Source organism: Erpetoichthys calabaricus, chromosome 17 (assembly GCF_900747795.2).
Source record: "Erpetoichthys calabaricus chromosome 17, fErpCal1.3, whole genome shotgun sequence".
Taxonomy (NCBI): Eukaryota; Metazoa; Chordata; class Cladistia; order Polypteriformes; family Polypteridae; genus Erpetoichthys; species Erpetoichthys calabaricus.
Genome location: NC_041410.2, coordinates 61,935,231 through 61,958,226, shown reverse-complemented (window position 1 = coordinate 61,958,226; position 22,996 = coordinate 61,935,231). Strand labels below are relative to the sequence as shown.

The 22,996-nt window shown below is 38.9% G+C and overlaps 1 protein-coding gene across 1 annotated transcript in view; it reads right to left on the bottom strand.

Annotated features, from left to right (window-relative positions):
- Positions 1-22,996, bottom strand: part of plekho2 (pleckstrin homology domain containing, family O member 2) — a 275,925-nt gene that overhangs the window by 166,732 nt on the left and 86,197 nt on the right. Inside the window, exon 2 of the mRNA XM_028823815.2 lies at positions 2,252-2,401. Within this exon, the coding sequence (XP_028679648.2) occupies positions 2,252-2,401 (150 nt within the window). The remainder of the gene's footprint in view (positions 1-2,251; positions 2,402-22,996) is intronic.

The following is a 22,996-nucleotide window of genomic DNA, read 5'->3' as shown; positions in this document are numbered from 1 at the left end:
ATGAAAAATAAAAGGCTGAGACTTGACACAAAATAGATTATAACTATTCTTGAAATCTGATTTGCTTGTAATGTACAAAAAGTGATACCCATCAATTTGATTTTTTCAGACTCTATAATATACTAGAAAGTGGACTCACATGTCAAATTTATGGAAAATCTAACTTGCCATTACAGAGAGAGAAAACATCTCCACAGATTTCCTTCAAATTGTCCCCAAGTCTTCTATATTAAACATGCACATCTCTGATTATAATTGGATAATTTTTTAATAGAAATGGAAACCATTGTTCAAAAATGTAAAACTAAAAATATCAATGGATGATCTAATACTAAGAATCTCATTAGACTAACGGATTTTAATGGCTTGTACTATATAGGAATAACAGATTTGGTTAGCCTTTGATAAATGGCATGTTCTTTATGACATATTAAAAATGGTGGAAGAAAGGATGCCCAGAAAGCTTTGTACAGGGATTAGGTATCTTAAAAAGTAAATAAAATCATTTACAAATCATTTCATGTGTTAGTGATCATACCTCATAACTCCAGGGACTTGGGTTCAGTTCCCGATTTTTCATTTTTAATGTGAAGCTTGTAATTATACTGGTTTTATCCAGTATTTTAAAAACAAAGATATGGACTCACCCTTATTTAATAATGTGTTATATAGATTATTGGGTTGCCTCACTACTTTTCTTGCCTGGGTATGTCACAGAATCGACATTGGTTTGGTTGTTCCAACAAAGCACTGACAAGTCTATTATAGGCATTGTAAATATTAACATAAAGCATGTAAACATACTGACTATACTACAACAACTCAAGTTTGGTTGGCTGTTTCTACACAATATCACCATTTGAGGTTTTGCAGATTGGTTGGCATCAGGTCTCAGGAGAAAAACATTGATCAATGAGAGCATAGTGTTGCATTGTTTCTTATTGACTCATATAAAGAACAAAGGCAATGAGAGGTAAGCCAAACATATATACTAACCAAACAAATACAAAACTGGATGGCAAAACAGAGGTGCCATAAATCTGGGCCAAAACAACATTAGGACTGAGCAGTGATCAGTTGAGTACAGACTGGTTTAATATTATGTGAATTAATTAGCAAAAAGGTCTCAGGTGTGAATTGAGCTGGAAGGTTAATTATTGCCCATCAACAAAAAATCACTTACTGAAAAGAGACATGTCTTAAAGAAAAAAGCAACATATGACAATTACTGCTTGCCACCAGTCTTTAACTTTTTTGACATTTAACAGTTAGTTCATTTTCTAAAATTGGATAGTTCAGTTCAGAGTCTGACAGAATAAGAACTGTTGCTGGCACCAGTGGACATACACACACTCCAATACTCATTTACATAGGGTTAATTTAAACTCATCAATTTACTTAACAATAACATTTTGGGAGGATGAGGAAACTTATGCATACACTGAGACAGTGTGCACATAAAATCCGGACTTTCTTAACCTAGGACTTTAGAAATAATAGTGTTACAATCTCAACAAATTATCACAATTGCGTGACAGTTACCAATTGCCCTTTTTAAGGGTGTACTCATATTAGGCATGTTTGTTCTGTACCATGCCCAAGCATGATAGTCCCGACTCCCTACTCCCTTGCTAGCCTGCACTCACACTGCGCTTTAATGTTCTGGGCCCAGGTATGCTTTCATCATCACCATACGACTTTGTGTAAAGCCAAAACAAGATCTGAACATGAAGTAACAGCATGCATGTCAACATGATTTTCCTTATTTTGTGTTTTTTTGGAGTCATGTAGAGCAGGGTAATGCTCTACCCTCAGATTTACTAAGTGTGAAGCACTTAAGATTTTTATGGAGACAAATGTTGTTAAGGGAGTAATTTTCAGCTTTTCTTACCATTTACAATTCACATTCATCTGTAAGGAGAGAATAAAAAACATTTTTTAACTGAAATGATATTGAATCAATTAAGAAATGTTTATTAACTGACTTGCCACATCATTGACATCATGTCTGTATTCCATGCTTGGGCACATTTAGCGATCACACTGTTCCTGAATCCTACTGAAACTTGTCTGGGCCCACCTCTTCCAAGTGGTCCAGGAAACGGTATGATTGGTCCAGCACAGAGCGATCACATTAGTCAAACGAACTAAACTTTGGGGGGTTACATGCGGACAAAGTGCTTGGGCACGGAACAAATTTCTACTGTGAGTACATCATAAATCTGTTTCAATATCTGATAAACTTAATTACCTCATTTTCATAAACTAATACTTCAATTCTGTTGAGGTGAATGTAACGATCTTTGTAAGTTCCCAGGATTCTGCCAGTTGATTTTTTCAACCAACCAGTTTTGCCTTTTTTGTCTGCAGTTTTTGGCTGCTGCAGGGTTTTCTCCACATCCTAGAAAAATAAAAAAACAAATGAGTGACAAAGAGTTTTGTGAAACTAAAATCTGCAAAAATATACAATTACTCTGGTATAATATTGTCCTTCTAATATACAGACATTTTTCTAAAGATAGGATACAGCTCTTTGGAGGTCTTGTTTATAGTTACCTATTTTACCTATTTTAAAATAATAGCAAAGACCCCAAGAGTTAAATAAATTTCTAATTATTCATACATATTACTACAGGGGCAAATTTGCTGTATTTTGTTCGAGAATAATTTTCATTACAAAGCATTGGTGATGCACATACAGTGAAGAAAAAGTAAACATAAAGCATCTACCTAACTGTATGAGGGCATAGGACGGTGGAGGGTAAGGTAAAAGCTGTCGGCCACCGATTGTATCAGACGTTTGTAATGAAGCATGACGTATTGACATGTATGGGGGAAAAAAGTGAACTCAGCAATTCAGCACATAAATTAATTCACCACATTAATTGTTTGAAATAATCATCCCTCTTTCTTAGGGCCTCATGTATTAATCCGTGCGTAGAATTCACACTAAAACGTGGTGAACGGACAAAAGTGGAAATATGCATACGCACAAAAAATTCAAATGCACAAAACCATACATAAGCCAAATTCTACTCACTTCTGCTCCATAATTTCCTGTCAGCGTGAAAAATAATGCACATGCACACACCTGCCGCTCTTCCTCGACTCCTCCCAAAATCACGCCCCTTTGAATGTGCAAATCAATATAAATAGCCCCTTAAGTTCAGCATTGTATGAAAAGACAATGAGAAAAGCATGGGGGGGAAAAAGAGGAATTTTAGCGTATGCAAAGTGGAGGCAAGGAAAAACTTATTACTATTTGTTGGCTTAAGCAATGATATAACAAAAGAAGTTGATCAAGTGATACAAAGTGGTGGATACACTCAAACGTTCAAGTTCAGAAAGTCACGCAGTGCCCAAAATAAAAAAAAGAAGTGGTCACATAGGAAAGTTGCCATGAAAAGGCGAGTCGTAGCCCACTGTGTGAGTGTCATATGGAAGTGTATTAAGGTAGACAGAAAAGAAAAAGAATAAGGACACAGTGAAGAAAAAAAGGTCAAAATGTCGACTTCAATCTCAAAATTTCCACTTTAATCTCGTAATTTATTTTGTCATTAAAGTAGAATGTTGTAAACTTCATCTTAAAATTGATGTTAAATTTACTACTTTCTCAAATCCCATCGTAACTAAAGTAGCACATTAAATGCTTCATATTCCATGTGTGTTAATCACTATGTGCTTCTTAAACAGGCTTTCTTTTTCATAGGCAGGAGCGTGCAGGCACTCATCTCCATACAGAATACATTACATTCATGATATTATAGCTTTCTGAACATTTTAGAATACTAGATAGATAGATAGATAGATAGATAGATAGATAGATAGATAGATAGATAGATAGATAGATAGATAGATAGATAGATAGATAGATAGATACTTTATTAATCCCAACGGGAAATTCACAAACTCCAGCAGCAGCATACTGATACAAAAAACAATATTAAATTAAAGAGTAATAAAAATGCAGGTAAAAACAGACAATAACTTTGAATAATGTTAACGTTTACCCCCCTGGGTAGAACTGAAGAGTCGCATAGTTTGGGGGAGGAACAATCTCCTCAGTCTGTCAGTGGAGCAGGACCAGTGACAGCAGTCTGTCGCTGAAGCTGCTCCTCTGTCTGGAGATGACACTGTTTAGTGGATGCAGTGGATTCTCCATAATTGATAGGAGCCTGCTCAGCACCCGTCGCTCTGCCACGGATGTCAAACTGTCCACCTCCATGCCTACAACAAAGCCTGCTTTCCTCACCAGTTTGTCCAGGCGTGAGGCATCCTTCTTCTTAATGCTGCCTCCCCAGCACACCACCGCGTAGAAGAGGGCACTCGCCACAACCGTCTGATAGAACATATGCAGCATCTTATTGCAGATGTTGAAGGACGCCAGTCTTCTAAGGAAGTATAGCCGGCTCTGTCCTCTCTTGCACAGAGAATCAGTATTGGCAGTCCAGTCCAATTTATCATCCAGCTGCACTCCCAGGTAATTATAGGTCTGCACTAGTGCTGGGCGGTTTACCGGTTCATACGGAAAACCTTTTTTTATTTTTTTTATGATATGGATTTTTCTTATACCGCAACACCGGTTTAAATTGCCTAAACGACGTTCGGAACGTGGCGCAGCGGGAAACTGTTCAAGTGGGGACCTTTTTCACTGCTACACCGCTAAACACAGATTTGTTGCACTAGGGCTCTTTTTCACTGCTACACCACCAAATAGTGGGCGGTAGCATAGGTATGCCGCACGGTGAAAATGGACAGAGAGCATTCCGAAACTGAACTAAAAGTAAAGTTGAACATGATGAACAGAAGAACTTCTGCCGAAAAAAAGAGTCACGTCCGTCGCCTGGAGATACTTTAGTTTTAAAAGGTCAGATGTGTAAATACTGTTTCTATACTACTGGATAATACTGCAAGCCAAGTTGTACTTGTTTTATGTGTTTTCAATACAGTGTAATGTACCTGGGTACTGTGTAATAGTGTGACGACATGTTGACTTTATTCTCGGCGTGCTTCAGTTTCCTTTCAAAGTCATGTAGGATGTGGGGTTTTGTTATGCTATATTGACCCTGCTAGTGTATGTTTTGCTTGTATTCATCCTGCGATGTGCTGGCGACTTGTTCAGAGATGGGCGCAACTCTGAATGGATGGCATAATTAAACATGTATAACGAAGATATTTTTAAAGTTCTGAACACTCCATGGGCTAAGTTTATAACTAGTTTTAATTTCACAAAGACGTTTATCGTGTGGTGATTGGTTATGTGGAAGGATAGGAACTGGGGTTTTGGTAGCCTACGTCAGATAGAGACAGCATGCATGCAATAAAGATAGCCCGCTCAGAAGAACATGCATTGAATTCTGTGTTCGTGTCTCCGACCAGCAGATCACAAACCCAACATTTACACAATATTTAAGTTAAACCTGTGCGATAGCCATTCATACATCCAGTTTTTTGGAGCCTCGTCACACCTGCCATAAAGTTCTCTACACTGAACATACACCTGGGGACCCCTTACTGCGAGGGAGCAGCACTACCGCCTCACTACCGTGCATGTGTAATACCTGCTTTAATGCATTTCATCATGAAAATGATATCAAGTATTTATCTTAGCATTCTAAATTTTCAGAAAGCAGGAATATCATGAAGTGAATGGATTCTGTAAGGTGATAGCTGTCTTCTCTTAGTGCGGAGGAAGTCAGTTTAAGACGCGTAGTGATTAACCACTGGGTCGGGGAACGTAACACTAAGCATTTAATTTGCTGCATTAATTTATGACGGGGTAAATTAAGAAATTGATTAAACATTGATTTTAGGAAGAAGTTTAGTTTACGACATTCTACTTCTAATTATGAAGTAAACTATGAGAATAAAGTGGAAATGTCGACTTTAATCTCGACATAAACGGCGAGAATAAATTGGAAATGTTGACTTTGTTCTCGACATATAGTTTGTTTTTTTCTTCCCAGTATAGCTTAGCTTGAAGCAAGGTCCATATTAATGCAGTTTGCCTAAATGATGGTTCAGTTGGTAAAGATGTCATCACCAAGTTGCACTTGTTTTATTTTATTTTAATTTGGTGAATACTGTGTAATGCACCTGGGCTTAAAGTCTTGAAGCAATAGTGCAACTATCACTAATAATACTATTATTTATTTTATTGTTATTATTTATTAGTTTAAATATTATGCAGTTTAATGATGATAAAGTTGTTTAAAAAGTCACTTTAACATGTCAGTGGACAGAGATTGTTAACATTAACAGAAAGTGTAGTTGGTTTACAAAAAATATTTACTATTTATTCCTTTTCTAAGACATATACGGTGCAATACAATTTTTGACAAGCACTTCTGGATATTTTACTAAGTCTAAATGCCTCTTTGTGTGGTTGAAAATATGTTGTCAAAATTATAGTTTGTTTTTGCAAAATTTGTTCAATAAAAATGTTCTATATTTTGACTGCATCTGTCATGCAATGTGATACCTTCTCCATTAGTGCCACCCCCTTGAAAACTATCACTTAATGGGGCAATGCAAAACTGTATTAATACTTGTGTGCACATTAAAATGTTTTTTTGTACAATGTACAATACTCTTGACAGTGGAATAGGTTATTCTTAGCCAGTAATTGCAGTGGAAAAATGTGGTTAACATCCACTCATGCATGGGGAAAAAAATACCGTCGAATACCATGAAACCGGGATAATTTAGAAAAATACCGTGATATAGAATTTTGGTCATACCGCCCACCCCTAGTCTGCACCCTCTGCACACAGTCACCTCTGATAATCACGGGGTCCAGGAGAGGCCTGGGCCTCCTAAAATCCACCACCAGCTCCTTGGTTTTGCTGGTGTTCAGGTGTAGGTGGTTTGAGTCGCACCATTTAACAAAGTCCTTGATGAGGTTCCTATCCTCCTCCTCCTGCCCAGTCCTGATGCAGCCCACGATAGTAGTGTCGTCACTGAACTTTTGCACGTGGCAGGACTCTAAGTTGTATTGGAAGTCCGATATATATAGGCTGAACAGGACCGGAGAAAGAACAGTCCCCTGCGGCGCTCCTGTGTTGCTGACCACAATGTCAGACCTGCAGTTCCCGAGACGCACATACTGAGGTCTGTCTGTAAGACAGTCCACAATCCATGCCACTAGGTATGAATCTACTACCATCTCTGTCAGCTTGTCCCTAAGGAGCAGAGGTTGGATAGTGTTGAAGGCGCTAGAGAAGTCTAAGATATATACTTGATATGAAATGCATTAAAGCATTTATTAAACATGGGAGCACTGTGGGGCAGTGGTAGCAATGAGCTGGCACCCCATCCAGGGATTGTTCCTGCCTCCCGCAAGATGCTTGTTAGGATGTGCGCAACCCTTAATGAAATAATTTTTTGTAGTAGTACTGTGTCTGTCAAACGTACCAACCCCCAAATCCTTTCATTCCGCTTTCTTTCTCCATGGAACCAATCAAGCCAAGTCAAGCCAGGGAGCATGAACCGTTACAGTGTGTTGCTGCACCCACTGTACGACGAAACAACTCGGGATCCCAGTTGGCAACCCACCAGGCAGACACGCGGTCCAGTCCCAACCACCAGAAATGACCCTCTATCAGCCGTAGCCAGGTGTTACGTGGGCGACCCCTTGGCCTTGTTCAGCCACTCGGGTCCCCGACAATGAAGATCTTGCAATCCGGATCACCTTTGGGGAAACGCGCCATCCCCATATGGCCGTAGTGCTGTAACTGAAGCTCCCTCACAATGCAGGTAATGAGCCTCATTTGGGACTCCATGAGCAACCGCTCATTCAACACAAAGTCAAACCAACGGTACCCAAGGATTTTCCGGAGAGACACAGTACCAAAGAAGTCCAGTCTTCGTCTCAGGTCATTGGATAGCGTCCATGTCTCGCAACCATATAGCAAGACAGGAAGCACCAAGACTCTAAAGACTTGGACCTTCGTCCTTTTGCATAAATATTGAAAGCGCCACACACACCTTTCCAGCGACCTCATGACCCCCTATGCTCTCCCAATCCATCTACTGACTTCATAAGAAGAGTCACCAGGGACATGAATGTAACTGCCAAGGTCAGTAAACCTCTCAACAAGGTTGACACTCTCTCCACAAACAGACACACTGCTAATGGCTGTGCCCAAGAGGTCATTAAAGGCCTGAATCTTGGTTTTTATCCAGGACACTCGCAAGCCCAGACACTCAGACTCCTCGCTCAGTCTCTCGAGCGTCCCGATCAGAGCCTCCATTGACTCCGCGAAGATCATAGCATCGTCAGCGAAGTCAAGATCCTTGAATCTTACTTTACCAACGGATGCCCCACAGCCGCTGGACCCCACGACCTTTCCCAACACCCAGTCCATACAAGCATTGAACAGAGTAGAAGCAAGAACACACCCCTGACGAACCCCAGAATCAACTGGGAAAAACGCAGAGGTTCTGCCTCCACTCTGCACAGCATTCACAATACCAGTGTACAGGCCGACCATGATATCCAGCAACCTCGAGGGGATCCCGCGAACCCTCAGGATGTCCCACAGGGCAGCTTGATCAACTGAGCCGAACGCTTTACAAAAATCGACAAAGGCTGCAAAGAAACTCTGCCGATTTCGCATTTGCGCTCCATGAGAACCCTCAGTGCCAGGATGCAGTCGATGGTAGACTTCTTAGGCATAAAACCAGACTCTTCCGGTCGCTGGTAGGTGAGCAAGTGATCACGGATCCGATTGAAGACAACCCAAGCAAGGACCTTACCCAGCACCGAGAACAGTGTTATCCCCCTGTAGTTGTTGCAATCCAGGCAATCACCCTTCCCTTTCCAGATAGGGATGACAAGTCCAGTTTTCCAGTCAGCTGGGATGATGCCAGCCTCCCAAATGGAAGCAAAGATTGCTTGCAATGCCAGGAGGACAGCCTTACCACCAGCCTGGAGAAGTTCACCCCAGATACCATATATCCCTGCAGCCTTTCCTAACCGCAGCTGGTTCACCACCTGTGCAATCTCAGTGAGATTGTGTGGTTCACAGCTAATTGGAGGATCAGCCTCAAGGACCATGGACCCAGAGATATCCAACGTCCTAGCCGGAGGAATAGCTTTGAATCGCCACACAATAAACAAGATATACGTTTAGAATGTAGATTCTTCAAAATTTTTAAGGAACACTGAATAATCTTTGCAATAAATGTTTAATTACTCAATTCATCTGTCCATTCAGGGTAGCGCCAGTTCCAGCAAGCATACAGCGAGAGGTGGGAACAATTCTTGGACGGGGCGCCAGCTCATCGCTACCGCTGCTGCACCATGCTCCCATATATTTAATTATTAACAGTAAACATTATTTAAATTAAGTGAACAATTTATCTGTAAATGTTATATACATACTTTTATGTGTTTCAACTTAAAAATTATATCAAGTATACATCCCAATATTCTAACAGCTCAAAGAGGATAGCTCTTGAAAATCTAAATCAACTTAGAAGCCAGTCATCACCATCTGTAAATACATGCTTTCTTCTATTGAATTGAATAAAATTCCTTTATTGTCACTGTATGGTACAATGAGATTCAATATGCAAGTCCTCATAATACGATACAAAACAATGAAAAATATATAGTATGAAAGCATAAGTACAATACACATGTCCTGTACATATAGTGCAGACAGTGCAAATGGTTCATGAACTGGCTCAGGTTATGCAATAGTACAGTTGTAATACAAGTTTACAGTGAGGTAATTGTAATTACAGTATAAGTACAAACAGTTCTACTGGGAGCAGTTGAAGGACTGATTGAGTGTGTTTAAAGCTCTTAGGATGAAACTGTTTCTGAACCTCGATGGGAGAAGTTCAAACAGATTGTGCGCATGGCTGAGTGGAATCCATGCAGATGCTGGTGGCTTTCCTGAGGTAGCGTGTAATATAAATGTCCTCCAGGGCTGAAAGTTGTATCCCAATAATCGGCACAACCCCCCATAGAGCTCCCTGATCAGCTGCTGTACAGCTGATTGCACGCTCAGATACAATGAGTTAAATACTCTGAGTGGGGCACTGACAGTAACAACACAAAAGAAGCTATGGCATTTGGAACAGCCTGGCCATTCTGTGCACCATTATATTGTTACAGGTTGATCACAATTAGGTGCTTTAAATTTATAAACGATATGCAGTTAATTTCAGTGTATTTGATAATGCCCGTGTCATGGATGTGAATCTACAAAAGAGAGGGAAACCACACAGGAACAGTAGCACTGCTTTGACACTGGGTACCACCAGTTTGCAAAGCAGAGCAAAAACATGCGTACGCAAGGGAGAGAGCTGCCGTGAGAATGTACGTGGCTTTAAGCCAAGTTTAATTTGTTTTTTAATTTTGTTGATTTTATTGTAATCATTCCATACAAATAGATCCATTTTTACAAAAAAATAGGACTGAAAACAAATCAACCCCCACCCCTGAGAAAGAGAGCATGGCAAACGGAATAAAACTTAAAAATAGTAAAAATAAATAAATTGATGAGTTTAATAGGTGGATACAGATAAATTGAGAAGAAAAAGAAATGGGGAGAGAATCTAGTTCCTCAGTGCTTTAAGAGTTTATTCTAAAATATTATTGATTAGATCCAGCCAGGTTTTGAAAACGTTCTGCACAGATCCTCTAAGTGAGAATTAGATTTTTTACAATTTCAAATAATATAAAACATCAGTTACCCACTGACTTAAAAGAGGAGTGTTAGGATTCTTCGACTTTAGCAAAATAAGTCTGCGTTCCAATAGTGTAGTGAAGGCAATCACAGTTTGTTTGTCCTTCTCGACTTTAAGACCATCTGGAAGAACATCAAACACAGCTGTTAGTGGATTAGCAAGGATTGTGACACTAAGGCTGTCTGAAAGGCACTTAAAAATGTTTGCCCAAAATGATGTTAATTTGGTGCAGGCCCAAAACATGTGACCCAGTGAGGCTGGAGCTTGATTGCAGCATTCACAGGTTGGATCTTGCCCTGGAAACATTTTGGACAATTTCAAGCGAGACAGATGTGCTCAACATATAATTTTGAGTTGAATAATTGTATGCTTTGCGCATATGGAGCTCGAATGAATTCTCTGCATTGCTACCTTCCACTCCTTTTCTGATATGTTGAGTGAGAGATCCTTTTCCCATTGTCCTCTTGGATGTTTGAAAGGGAGGGACTGTAAAATATTTTATATACAGTGATCCCTCGCTATATCGCGCTTCGCCTTTCGCGGCTTCACTCTATCGCGGATTTTATATGTAAGCATATTTAAATATATATCGCGGATTTTTTGCTGGTTCGCGAATTTCTGAGGACAATGGGTCTTTTAATTTCTGGTACATGCTTCCTCAGTTGGTTTGCCCAGTTGATTTCATACAAGGGACGCTATTGGCAGATGGCTGAGAAGCTACCCAACTTACTTTTCTCTTTCTCTCTCTTGTGCTTTCTCTGATCCTGACGTAGGGGGTGTGATCAGGGAGGCTGTTCGCACACCTAGACGATACGGACGCTCGTCTAAAAATGCTGAAAGATTATCTTCACGTTGCTACCTTCTGTGCAGCTTCTTAGTGAAGCGACATGCTGCACGGTGCTTCGCACACTTAAAAGCTCGAAGGGCACGTATTGATTTTTGCATGTTTGTTTTTCTCTGTCTCTCTCTATCTCTCTCTCTCTCTCTCTCCCTGCTCCTGACGGAGGGGGTGTGAGCTGCCGCCTTCAACAGCTTTGTGCCATGGTGCTTCGCATACTTAAGAGCCAAACAGCCCTATTGATTTGTTTCCTTTCTCTGTCTTTATGACAGTCTCTGCTCCTGACGCACACTCCTTTGAAGAGGTAGATATGTTTGCATTCTTTTAATTGTGAGACTGAACTGTCATCTCTGTCTTGTCATGGAGCACAGTTTAAACTTTTGAAAAAGAGACAAATGTTTGTTTGCAGTGTTTGAATAACGTTCCTGTCTCTCTACAACCTCCTGTGTTTCTGCGCAAATCTGTGACCCAAGCATGACAATATAAAAATAACCATATAAACATATGGTTTCTACTTCGCGGATTTTCTTATTTCGCGGGTGGCTCTGGAACGCAACCCCCGCGATGGAGGAGGGATTACTGTATTGCAGAAATGCTGTCTGAGTCCTCGAAACTGAGCAATATTTTTTCCAGCATAGAGGAAGGTGGGAGATGGGGAAAATCGAGCAGGTTCTGTTTGACAAAGTTTCTAATTTGAAGATAGTGAAAGAAATGTGTTGCTGGAAAATTAAATTTGTAATGTAATTGTTCATAGGTGTTGTCTATATAAAGATCTCTATGCAAATTTAATCCAAAATGTTTTCCAGATATTAAAGATGTTTGCGAGGGTTGAAAAAGGTGGTTCTCATGCAGAGGTGTCACAGATAAAAGATTCTCCATCTTAAAATGCTTTCTACGTTGGTTCCATATTCTTAGTGAGTGAAGCACAATTGGGTTATTAGTATATTGGTGATAACTTGCATTTATTGGGGCACAAGTAAGTAAGTAAGTGAACTTTATTGTCATTCATACCATACGGACAAAGCCTGTGTATGTTCATCTATTTGGGTCCAGGTTTTTACAGTTTGTATGTTTGCTGGCCAGTAATAAAACTGAAAGATAGGTAGAGCCATGCCAACTTCTGTCTTATGTCTTTGTAGGGTCGCTCTTTGGATACATGGATGTTTTAGGTTCCAAATAAATGAGGTTATGAATCTAATTGCTTAAAGAATGATTTATTGATGTATATTGGAATGTTTTGAAATAAAAAGAGAAGCTTAGGAAGGATATTCATCTTAACAGCTAGAGTGAGATGGAGGGTTGACCATCTATGCAAGTATTGCTTATTTTTTTCCATTCAGACAGCAAAATTTTGTTGTTAAAGAGCTTTATGTTTACTTGTGATATTTACCCCTAGGTATTTAAACTGATCTGCAATAATAAAAGGGAAGGTGTCCAATTTAATATTGTTTGCTTGAAAATTCACAGGAAATAGCACACTTTTATTCAAATTAATTCTGAGACCAGAGATCTTTTGAAATTGTGTAAGTGCTGTTAAGACTACAGGCAAAGTATTTTGTGGGTCTGATATATACAAAACCATATCATCTGCATATCGAGAAATTTTCTGTTCCAGTCCTTCTCTGATAATCCCCTTTATCTGATAAGCATTTCGACAGTGAACTGCCAGTGGTTCAATGGTGATTGCAAATAGCAGTGGTGACAAAGGGCATCCTTATCTGGTACCACATTCTAGTTTAAAGTAGTCTGAGCAAATGTTGTTAATACAAACTGAAGCTTCTGGATTGGTATACAGTAGTTTGATCCATGCACAAATATTCGGGCCAAACTCAAATTTCTCTAATGTAGTGAAAAGGCAGTTCCATTCAATCATATCAAATGCTTTTTCTGCATCCAACGATAATAATATCTCTGGGGTTTTTGACTTTGCAGGTGAATATATTACATTACATAGACGTTGGAGATTGGAAGCTAAGTGTCGGCCTTTAATAAATCTAGTTTGATCTTGTGATATTACCAAAGGCAGGACTTTCTCCATCCTTCCAGCTAGGACTTTGGAGAGTATCTTAGCATCATTATTCAGAAGAGAGATTGGTCTGTATGATGCACACTGTAATAAGTCCTTATTTTGTTTAGGAAAGACAGTGATTAATGCTTGGCAAAAAGTTTGAGGTAGAATTTGGTTGTCTCTAGCTTCTGTAAATGTTGCTAATAAGAGGGGAGCTAGCTGAGTGGAGAATTTCTTATAAAATTCGACAGGGTAGCCATCAGGGCCTGCTGCTTTCCCACTCTGAAGTGACTTTATAGCATCTAGTAATTCTGATAGCGCCAGAGGTTTATCCAATTCCTCTGCAATAAAAGTATCTATTTGTGGTATCTGTAATGTATCCAGAAATGCATTAGATTGTGTCTTGTCTTTAAACTCAGTAGAATATAAGGATTTATAGTAATCTCTAAATGTGTGCATTATATTTTTATGGTCAATGATTTTATCTCCATTTGTGTTGGTGATTGTTGGGATTGTATTGTGAACTTCTTGCTTGTGGACTTGTTGAGCTAAGAGCTTATTAGCTTTCTCTCCGTGTTCATAGTAATGATGAATTGATTTAAAAATGAGTTGTTCAGTTTCTTTGGTTGTTAACACTAGAATTACCAGAGCCTACGAAAAAACTCGTATATCCGGCCCACCTTAAATCGCTTCTTAAATCCGTTCACACCTCTCCGCCAGCATCCTTTGTCCTCTAAATGTGCTGATAAAAGACAAGCTGCCAGCAGCCGGCTATTCCATCCCCCCACCGACTTAGAACGTGAGCGAAGTTTTCCCAGCTCACGCCTTGATTGATTATGTGGGAGTGAAGTGGAGTTTTACAGTGGAAATAAGAGATCATTATTCTAAAGTAATCTGTGTAAACACATTGTTAAAACAGAAACTTTGTCATATTTTAGTAATAAATGTTACAAAATGTAGTAGGCATAAACTATAGAATGTGTAAAGCCCGAGTTCCAAAGATCAAATAAACACTTTCACAAAAGCTTCAAGGCCAATACAACAGCCTCCGTGGCGTAGCACGTTAAGGTTTGCCTCTTAGAACACAACAGCTCTGCCGCCTCTCAGACCTGAGTTCGATTCCCCGCTAGGGATGAAATGTTGCTTTTTTTTTTTTTTCTTTTACACCTCAAACGGACATAAAATGTATACATTGGTATGCACTGTCAGTTACTGAGATCGTTATATTTTCATGTGGAATGCTCCTTTTAAAATATTTTTTTAACAATTGAGACTGCAATTAACAGGAACAACTGTCTTTTTAACTTATTTTTAAGATCCATAACACACAGACAGACAGAGCACTGCGTAATAGAGAGACAGACAGGAAGAGAAGTCACTAGATATATAAATAAACAGGGAAGCCACGTGTACTGAAAGAAAAAAAGAACATGTGCGTTGTCCCTGCTGTACTGAATAAGCGCAGGCGCTCTAACATCACCCCTCCCCCGATCTTACTTAGAGAGTGGCATGTTCTTGATCTATTCTAGTAATTTCGCTGGTTAGCTCTGATACCTTCTTGGTTTCTAATTTATTTCTGTGGAAAAGATATAAAATAACCTGTCCTCTTAAGAAGGCCTTTAGAGTTTCCCAGAGTATTCCTGCAGAGACCTCTGAGGATGTATTTGTCTCTAGGAAGAAACTGATTTGTTTTGAAATAAATTCTGTACAGTTCTCATCTGCTAATAGAAGTGGGTTAAGACACCATCTGCAAGATGAGTATGTGGGGCATAATGATTTCAGCTCCAAGATCAGAAGGGCATGGTCAGAAATAACAATAGTGCCGTACTTGCAAGATTTAATCACAGGCAAGAAATTTTTATCTAGAAAGAAATAATTATATTCTTGAGTAGCAATGATGCACTGGTGAGTAGAAGGTTTAGAAACCTCCAGGGGTCTGATATGTTGTGGTCAGTTAAAAACTGTGTAATTGTCTTTGCAGTGTTAGATGCCATCCCACCTGTGACAGGAGACCTATCTAATAGTGGATTTAAAACACAATTAAAGTCCCCTGCCATTATAATTTTATGAGTGTTCACATTGGGAATAGATGCAAATACATTTTGCATGAATTCCCTATCATCGATATTGGGTGCATAAACATTTATGAAAATCACTTTACAGTTAAATACAATAAGTTGTCCATGACAATCACATATCTCCCTTCAGGATCAGATACTACATCTGATGCTACAAATGAGACTGTTCTATGTATAAGAATTCCAACACCTCTAGTTTTCTTTGTAAATCTGGAATGGAACATTTGGCCAGTCCAGTCTTTTTGCAGCTGGAACTGATCTTTGCTTAATAAGTGGGTCTACTTTAAAAATACTATTTTTTGCGTTTAGACCTGTTAGGTGAGAGAGTACTTCTTTAATTCGTGTTTCAGGCCTTTAACATTACAGCTCACAAAGTTAACTGTCCCATCATGGAGACATTGATTCTGAATTTTTGATGTAATTTTGTAGTCTTAACTGGAAGTGAGACAGTTTTAACCTTAATTTCCAATTTTCCCACAAGTTATTGCCATGCAGCCTATTGTTACGTTGGAAGTTATAATTATAAGAATTAAAAGAATAGATTACATATAGCTTGCTCTCTTTCTCTCCCCACCCCTCCAAATTTGGCCCCCCACGTGATGCTGGACCCGACTTCACAAAGTCCCAGTCCTCTGACATACCTAGAGACAGAGCACATCCAAAACAAAACAAGCCCCCCAGCAGCGGCATTTGAGGATTAAAAAGTAGAGATTGCAGATAAAGTCTAAATACTAGAAGCATAAAATATAATCTTCAACAGTCTTGAAATATTAAGACAGTAAACCCAGCGAATGGTGTTAAAAATTGGCCCTGGATAAGCATAGTAAACCCTAAATGCAAAAATAACAATAACAATAAACCAAGGGTATGATGTTAAACAGTCTCCTTTAGAATAGTTAAAAACAAAAAAAAAAGAAAGAACTACTTTAATTTCTTCCACACGTACATGTGTAATTATAATTAAAACATAAACAGAAAGTGGCAGAGAAGAAAAAAAGGATGTACAATTATGGTACCCGCATCATTGCAAGCAGATCAGACAGCAGGTAATATCTTCTTGCCATACCAGGACAGGATGCAACTCACTATCGTATTTCAAAAAAGCGTCAGGATCAGCTTTCTTAATTCCTTTTCTGCTTCGTCCATGGAGGAGAATATGTGATATTTGTCCTGAATATCCACTTTCAGTTGGGTAGGATACAAGAGCCTGTATCTGATATTGGCTTTCCATAACCGCTGTTAATGTTGTAAAAAGTTGCACATTTAGCAGCTGTTGAGGGTGAGAAATCAGGGAAAATACAAATGTGATTAATTTCAAATATAATACTCTTGTTTGTGTCTGAGAAGTGCCATTACATTAAGCTTAAATTGTAATCTCTCGAAGCAGACAATTAAAGTCCTAAGTTTAGAGGTATTTGATCCACGTATGTGATAAGCTGCCGCTATCTTGGTATCTGATTTAAAGTCCTCTCCAATTATTTTTGAGAATAGTTCAGCTACGAGTTTCACTGGGTTTGGACTTTCACGATTCTCAGGTAGACCTTTGATTCTAATATTATTCCTTCTGCATCCATCTTCCAGAGCCGTAAGTCTGTCTCCCGAGTTTTTTGCATTCGGAATTTGCAGCTGTAGCTTTTCCATCGGCATTAGATGCCAAATGTTCCGCTGTTTCAATTTGAGCCGTGAATGTCTGTTTATCGTCTTCCAGCTGATCGGCAAGTTCTCTCAGTTTAAACGCATTTTCCTGAATGTGTTTCTCAATTTTTCTCAGCATATCTTTAAAGGCTGCATCAAAACAATTATATATACGTTTTTCCAAGTCTTTATATTCCTGCCGCATCTCTTGTAGCTCCAGCTGCAGCTTCCTGTTTGTCTTCTCGTTTGTGTTGAACAAGCCATTTATTTCTTTCTTCATATTTTTCTGAATGAGCTCACTTATGGCCGTGGCCAATGTTGCAATTATTTCCTTCAGTTCGGACAAATCGTTTTGGCTTTCATGCTCCGCAGGTCAAGTGGCAGCCCCCATTACAGCCGATGCTTCCGGCTCACAAGGAGTAGATGAAAGTGCGGAGTGCAAGGTCATCTCTAGTTTCAAGTGATCTTCTGGAATCGGTGAGCTATCATGACCTGCATCACTTGCACCTTCGCTCCCATTTTCACTCTCGACTGGAGATGATGCAGTGAAACGGGGTCCTGGGAAGTCTGTGCTTTTGCCTGCTTGTTCCAGGTCAGTCTCTGAAAGGCCGTACCTTGCACTTGGGCCTGATGCCTGTCTAGACTTGGGTGTAGTTTTAGGTTTCCATTCCATTTATTTCTGACCCCCTTTCTTGTTACTGAAGTTTATATATCGTAGTAGAAACTCCTTTGGTGAGGTAAATACAGGATACCTCGGGATAATAAGAAATAAGTGAAAAAATAAAGCCACTGCAACGGAGCTCCAGTTCAGACGTCCATCTCCCATAACGGACGAGACAAAGTCTAGTTTTTTATACATTGCAATGTGAGCATGGTGCATATGCACCATTTATACATGAGGCCTTTAATCCACACCTCTGCACAAAAGTAATCATGTTTCTATATATTCAACTATGTTGGCAACATCTCCTAAGTGATCAATCTATTTACAATAAAGGATCAAAACATTTATTTTTGATAGTGATACTAAGCATTATTTACCACAAAACTGTTTAATTATGGGGGAGAAGTATCTCATTCAAGCCAACAATGTCATTGGAAAAATATATTTAAAGTATTTTATTTATAGCATCTAATTCATTTTCAATAAAAAGTAAAAATTACTTTATGAATACTGAAAAATAGGCATGCTAAAGACTGTAAAGAATAAATGTGGACTATTAAAACAATAGCATGCAAGTTTGCAATGCTTGGTTATATTGTGTGCAATTAATAAATGAACCCCTTTCCCTTTTGTTTGCCCCTACAGCAAGTTTTTATTTAAGTGATTTTCTAAATGACAATTAAGCACTCATGCATTTTTTGTCATTTCTTCTTTTGATATTGTCTAGCAGTAAAATTCTCTGGATCAGAAGTTCTCAACAGTTGTGGGGGTATGAGGTGATGTTGTCACAATAAACTTTCAGGGCACAAGATGAGTGAAATTAATAATAAAATAGCTACAAAATACACCACTAAACCTCAAAGTACAGAGAACCATCTGTCATGTAAATCAGGGCAAGATGCAAAAGACTTGGACTGAAAGGGAAAAGATGGGTGGTATCATGATCAGGTGAAATAAAAAGGAAGAGCTGGGCTAGAATGAGAGTCTTTTCTTTTGGAATGGTGGAGGGTTTTGTGGTTAGCATGTCAGTCAGAGTAAAACAGCGTGCAATCCAAGTGATTTTTGTCTACAGAGAAAAGAGCAACATTGCCATCATGGTTCAGTGGCAACTGGGCAACAGTCAACTCAGCGAAAAGACAACTCGGCGAAAGACAACTCGGCGAAAAGACAAGTTGGCGAAAGACAATTCATTGAAGAAACAACTTGGTGAAATTCAACTCGGTGACATCCTTTACCAGTTAGGTAATAGTTAGGTTCAAAGAGATTTTTTAATTATATTTAAATGACGTGATTTAAAATGTTGATAATAAATTTATATAATTGACGAACAAACTTTATTCTGCAGATGGAAGAAACTCTATGTTAAACTATCTTCTGCAACCAAAATTGCTAATCCATTATATAAATTGTATTGATTGTACAGTAATCCCTCCTCCATTGCGGGGGTTGCGTTCCAGAGCCACCCGCGAAATAAGAAAATCCGCGAAGTAGAAACCATATGTTCATGTGGTTATTTGTATATATTTTAAGCCCTTATAAACTCTCCCACACTATTATAAACATTTCACGCACAATTATACAGCATAAACCCTTTGTATTCTCTTAGATATTAGGTAAGATTCGTTGAAATTATGCATGTAAACACAGTAAAACCTAAATATTATTTTAAAGATATCGAGGGTCTCCGATATCACATATGTTACAGCCATTACGACAGACAGGCCACCATCAATAAATACGTATAATGCAAGAAAAATTGTATACAATAAAATGTGTGTACAGTGACACTAAACTATGTACATGTAATAAGTACTGTACATAAATAATTAATTATGGTTACTCACCAACAATGACACAACGACTTGTCCGATAACGATGAGTTTAATTTTACTGCACAACAAAGGATAGCGTTACAGCTCTTCTAAAGGAGCCTCTTCAGGAGACTGTTTAGCACCGCCGTTGTTCTTCTTCCATCACTCTTCAATCCAAATCCCTAAAGCAGATTCCATCCAGACTACTGCCTTACAACGTCCACTTGCAACTCATTTTGCGCCCTGGTTAAAACACACTGCGGCCGTAGATCTTATATGCTTTTCCTCCTTTTTAAATAAAAAGAATCGTGGACTCATTTATGTTGTAATGGTGTCCTGCAGCAGTGTAGCTGTTTCCTTCCTTCAACATATCCAAAACTTTTACCTTTTCTGCAATCATTTGCATCTTCTGTTGGCGCTTGTGCACGTTAATGCTGAATGAGTGAGATTAGTACTACCTGGTTAATGCAGCACTCCGTCGCTGAGCCAATCAGCAGCACACAGGAACTTAACCGCATGCTCTCATTGGGTAGCTTCTCAGCCATCCACCAATAGAGTCCCTTGTTTCAATTCAAATGCGCCCCTTGTTTCAATTCAAATGGGCAAATCAACTGAGGAAGCACATGTACTGTAGACCGCAGACATCCGCGAAGCAGTGAAAAATCCGCGCTATATATTCACATATGCTTACATTTAAAATCCGCAATGGAGTGAAGCCGTGAAAGACGAAGCGCGATATAGCGAGGGATCACTGTAATCATATGATAGCGTTATTTAGAATACAAAAGGTGACCTGCGAGTATGGCTTAAGGAATATCTTTGCTCTCAACGTAGTGGGACTCTCATAAAGCAGGTGATTCTCTGGATTTTCCAGCACCCTACGTTGTCCTTTAAATATCATTCAAAAAATCTCTTTGAATGTAACTATTACCTAACTGGTAAAGGATGTCGCCGAATTGTGTTTTCGCCGAGTTGTGTTTTCGCCAAATTGTCTTTCGCTGAGTTGTTTGTCGCCCACTTGTCTTTTCACCCAGTTGTCTGTTGCCCAGTTGCCCTATGCGGTGCTTTTGTCTTTTCTACTGACTAGACTTTGGAGAGAAAATGCATTTGCATTTCCAGTTGCATTAAATATAGCTATCACAGATGAAAATAGATGCTCAGCACTTCAGGTAAGATTGCCGATTGATGTTAACTTTTTCTGCACTAAATTCAGATTAAAGTGGGTCAGTGGTTAACGTACTAATTTTTGCTCACCATGAGGTGTTGGTAAATTGATTAATGAGCATAGATATTTCATGTCAGAAGGTACTAAGGTCAATGATTCATGAATCACATTCACATCTTACAATCCAAGCAGTGTGACAAGGCAAAATTACCATTCCATCACTGTCTGTCACTGTTGTTATTATTTGCTTAAATTTTCCATACAGTACATGTTCTATGAAAATGGTTCTTGAATATGACATTTTATTTTATGACTCATGAACTTTATAAAGCACCCCCTTGCCACTTCCAAAATAAATGCTACTACCGTCTTTTTCCGAAAATAAGACATCCCCCGAAAATAAGCCCTATCGAGATTTTCGGAACTTTTTGTAATATAAGCCCTCCCCCGAAAATAAGCCCTAGTTAAAATAATGTGAAAAAAAGAATTCGTTAAAAAATGCTGTTGATTTATTAAGTATGTTTAGCTTCCCTAATACTCGTATTTCAGAGAAATGTTTGAAATAAAATATTCCGAGAAATTCATTGTTTACCTCTACAGTTCGTTTCAAATTAATTCTTGGAATTTATCTTAAAAATACAACATAAGGCAGCATGAATACATAAATATTGTGTCCGCTCTGCTCTGCTGTGTTGTACTGCGTCGCGCGTATCGCAGAGTATGGTCGAATGAGGTGGGGAGGGGGTGGAGGGGGGCATGCATATGCGGAATGCGACGGAACGCGTCGTTGGCGCACACTATAAATAATTGTTCGTTAAGGCAGCAGTCTACATTGAGCGACAGTGCAGATACAATGTTTGTTCATTTCAGTCTTGTAAGTCTGATTATTTCCTCATACGTAATTTTATTTTTTATAAAGTGAATAATTTTTAACCGCAGTTAAAATGAGTACAAAACGAAAGAGCTATTCCGTCGAGTACAAAAAGGGAATTGTGGAAGACTCCAGGGGTGTAAATCTTGATTTATGACGATGTTCCAGAAGAAGATGACATGACTGTAATTGAATAAATTTTAATTTCTGTATTCTGTGTAAAATAAATAAATATTAAATAAAAATATATAAATATACTTTTATTTTTGTCCTCCCCCGAAAATAAGCCCTAGTGCGTATTTTGGACCAAAAAAGAAAGTAAGACAGTGTCTTATTTTCGGAAAAAGACGGTAAGTATCTTCTAAGGGGGCATTTCTTTAGGTCTGACAACATAAAAAGCATTTATTTCTAATGCAAAATAAAAAGGTTTAATTTTATAAAAAACAAAGTTCTGGCATACTATGGATTTGTTTATGGAAATGCACTGTGTACAAAAGGCAGAAGCTTAATCAGTGTTAAGCTATGACGCACACTTAATGGAAATCCCTCATTGGTTAAGAACAACTGCAAGCCCCTGATCAATTCAGTGCAGTGTACATACGGCCTTCGGGAGATCTAAGAGCATCACAGACTTATTGTTGCTGCATGAGTGGACCCTGTGATGGACTGAGTCCCCAACCAGGATTGGCTCTTCCTTTCCGCCTACATTTTTATGAAGACTGTATCTTATAAGGCCTTTTTGTCAAGCTCAGAAGACGGTTAACACTAGAATTAACCAGAGCCTACGAAAAAACTCGTAGATCCATCCCACCTTAAATCGCTTCTTAAATCCTTTCGCACCTCTCCACCAGCATCTTTTATCCTCTAAATGTGCCGATAAAGACAAGCTGTAAGCAGCTGGCTATTCCATTCCCCCACCGACTTAGAACGTGCACGAACTTCTCCCAGCTCATGCCTTGATTGATTATCTGGGAGTGAAGTGGAGTTTTAGAGTGGAAATAATAGATCGTTATTTGGAATACACGCATTTCATGCGTGTTCCGTTTCTACAGTAATCTGTGTAAACACATTTTTAAAACAGAAACGTTTTTCATATTCTAGTAGTAAATGACAAAATGTAGGCATAAACTATATAATGTATGAAGCCTGAAGTCCAAATATCAAAGAAACACTTTCACAAAAGGTACAAATATAACAGAACAAGTGCGCTTTTATTCAAAAATAT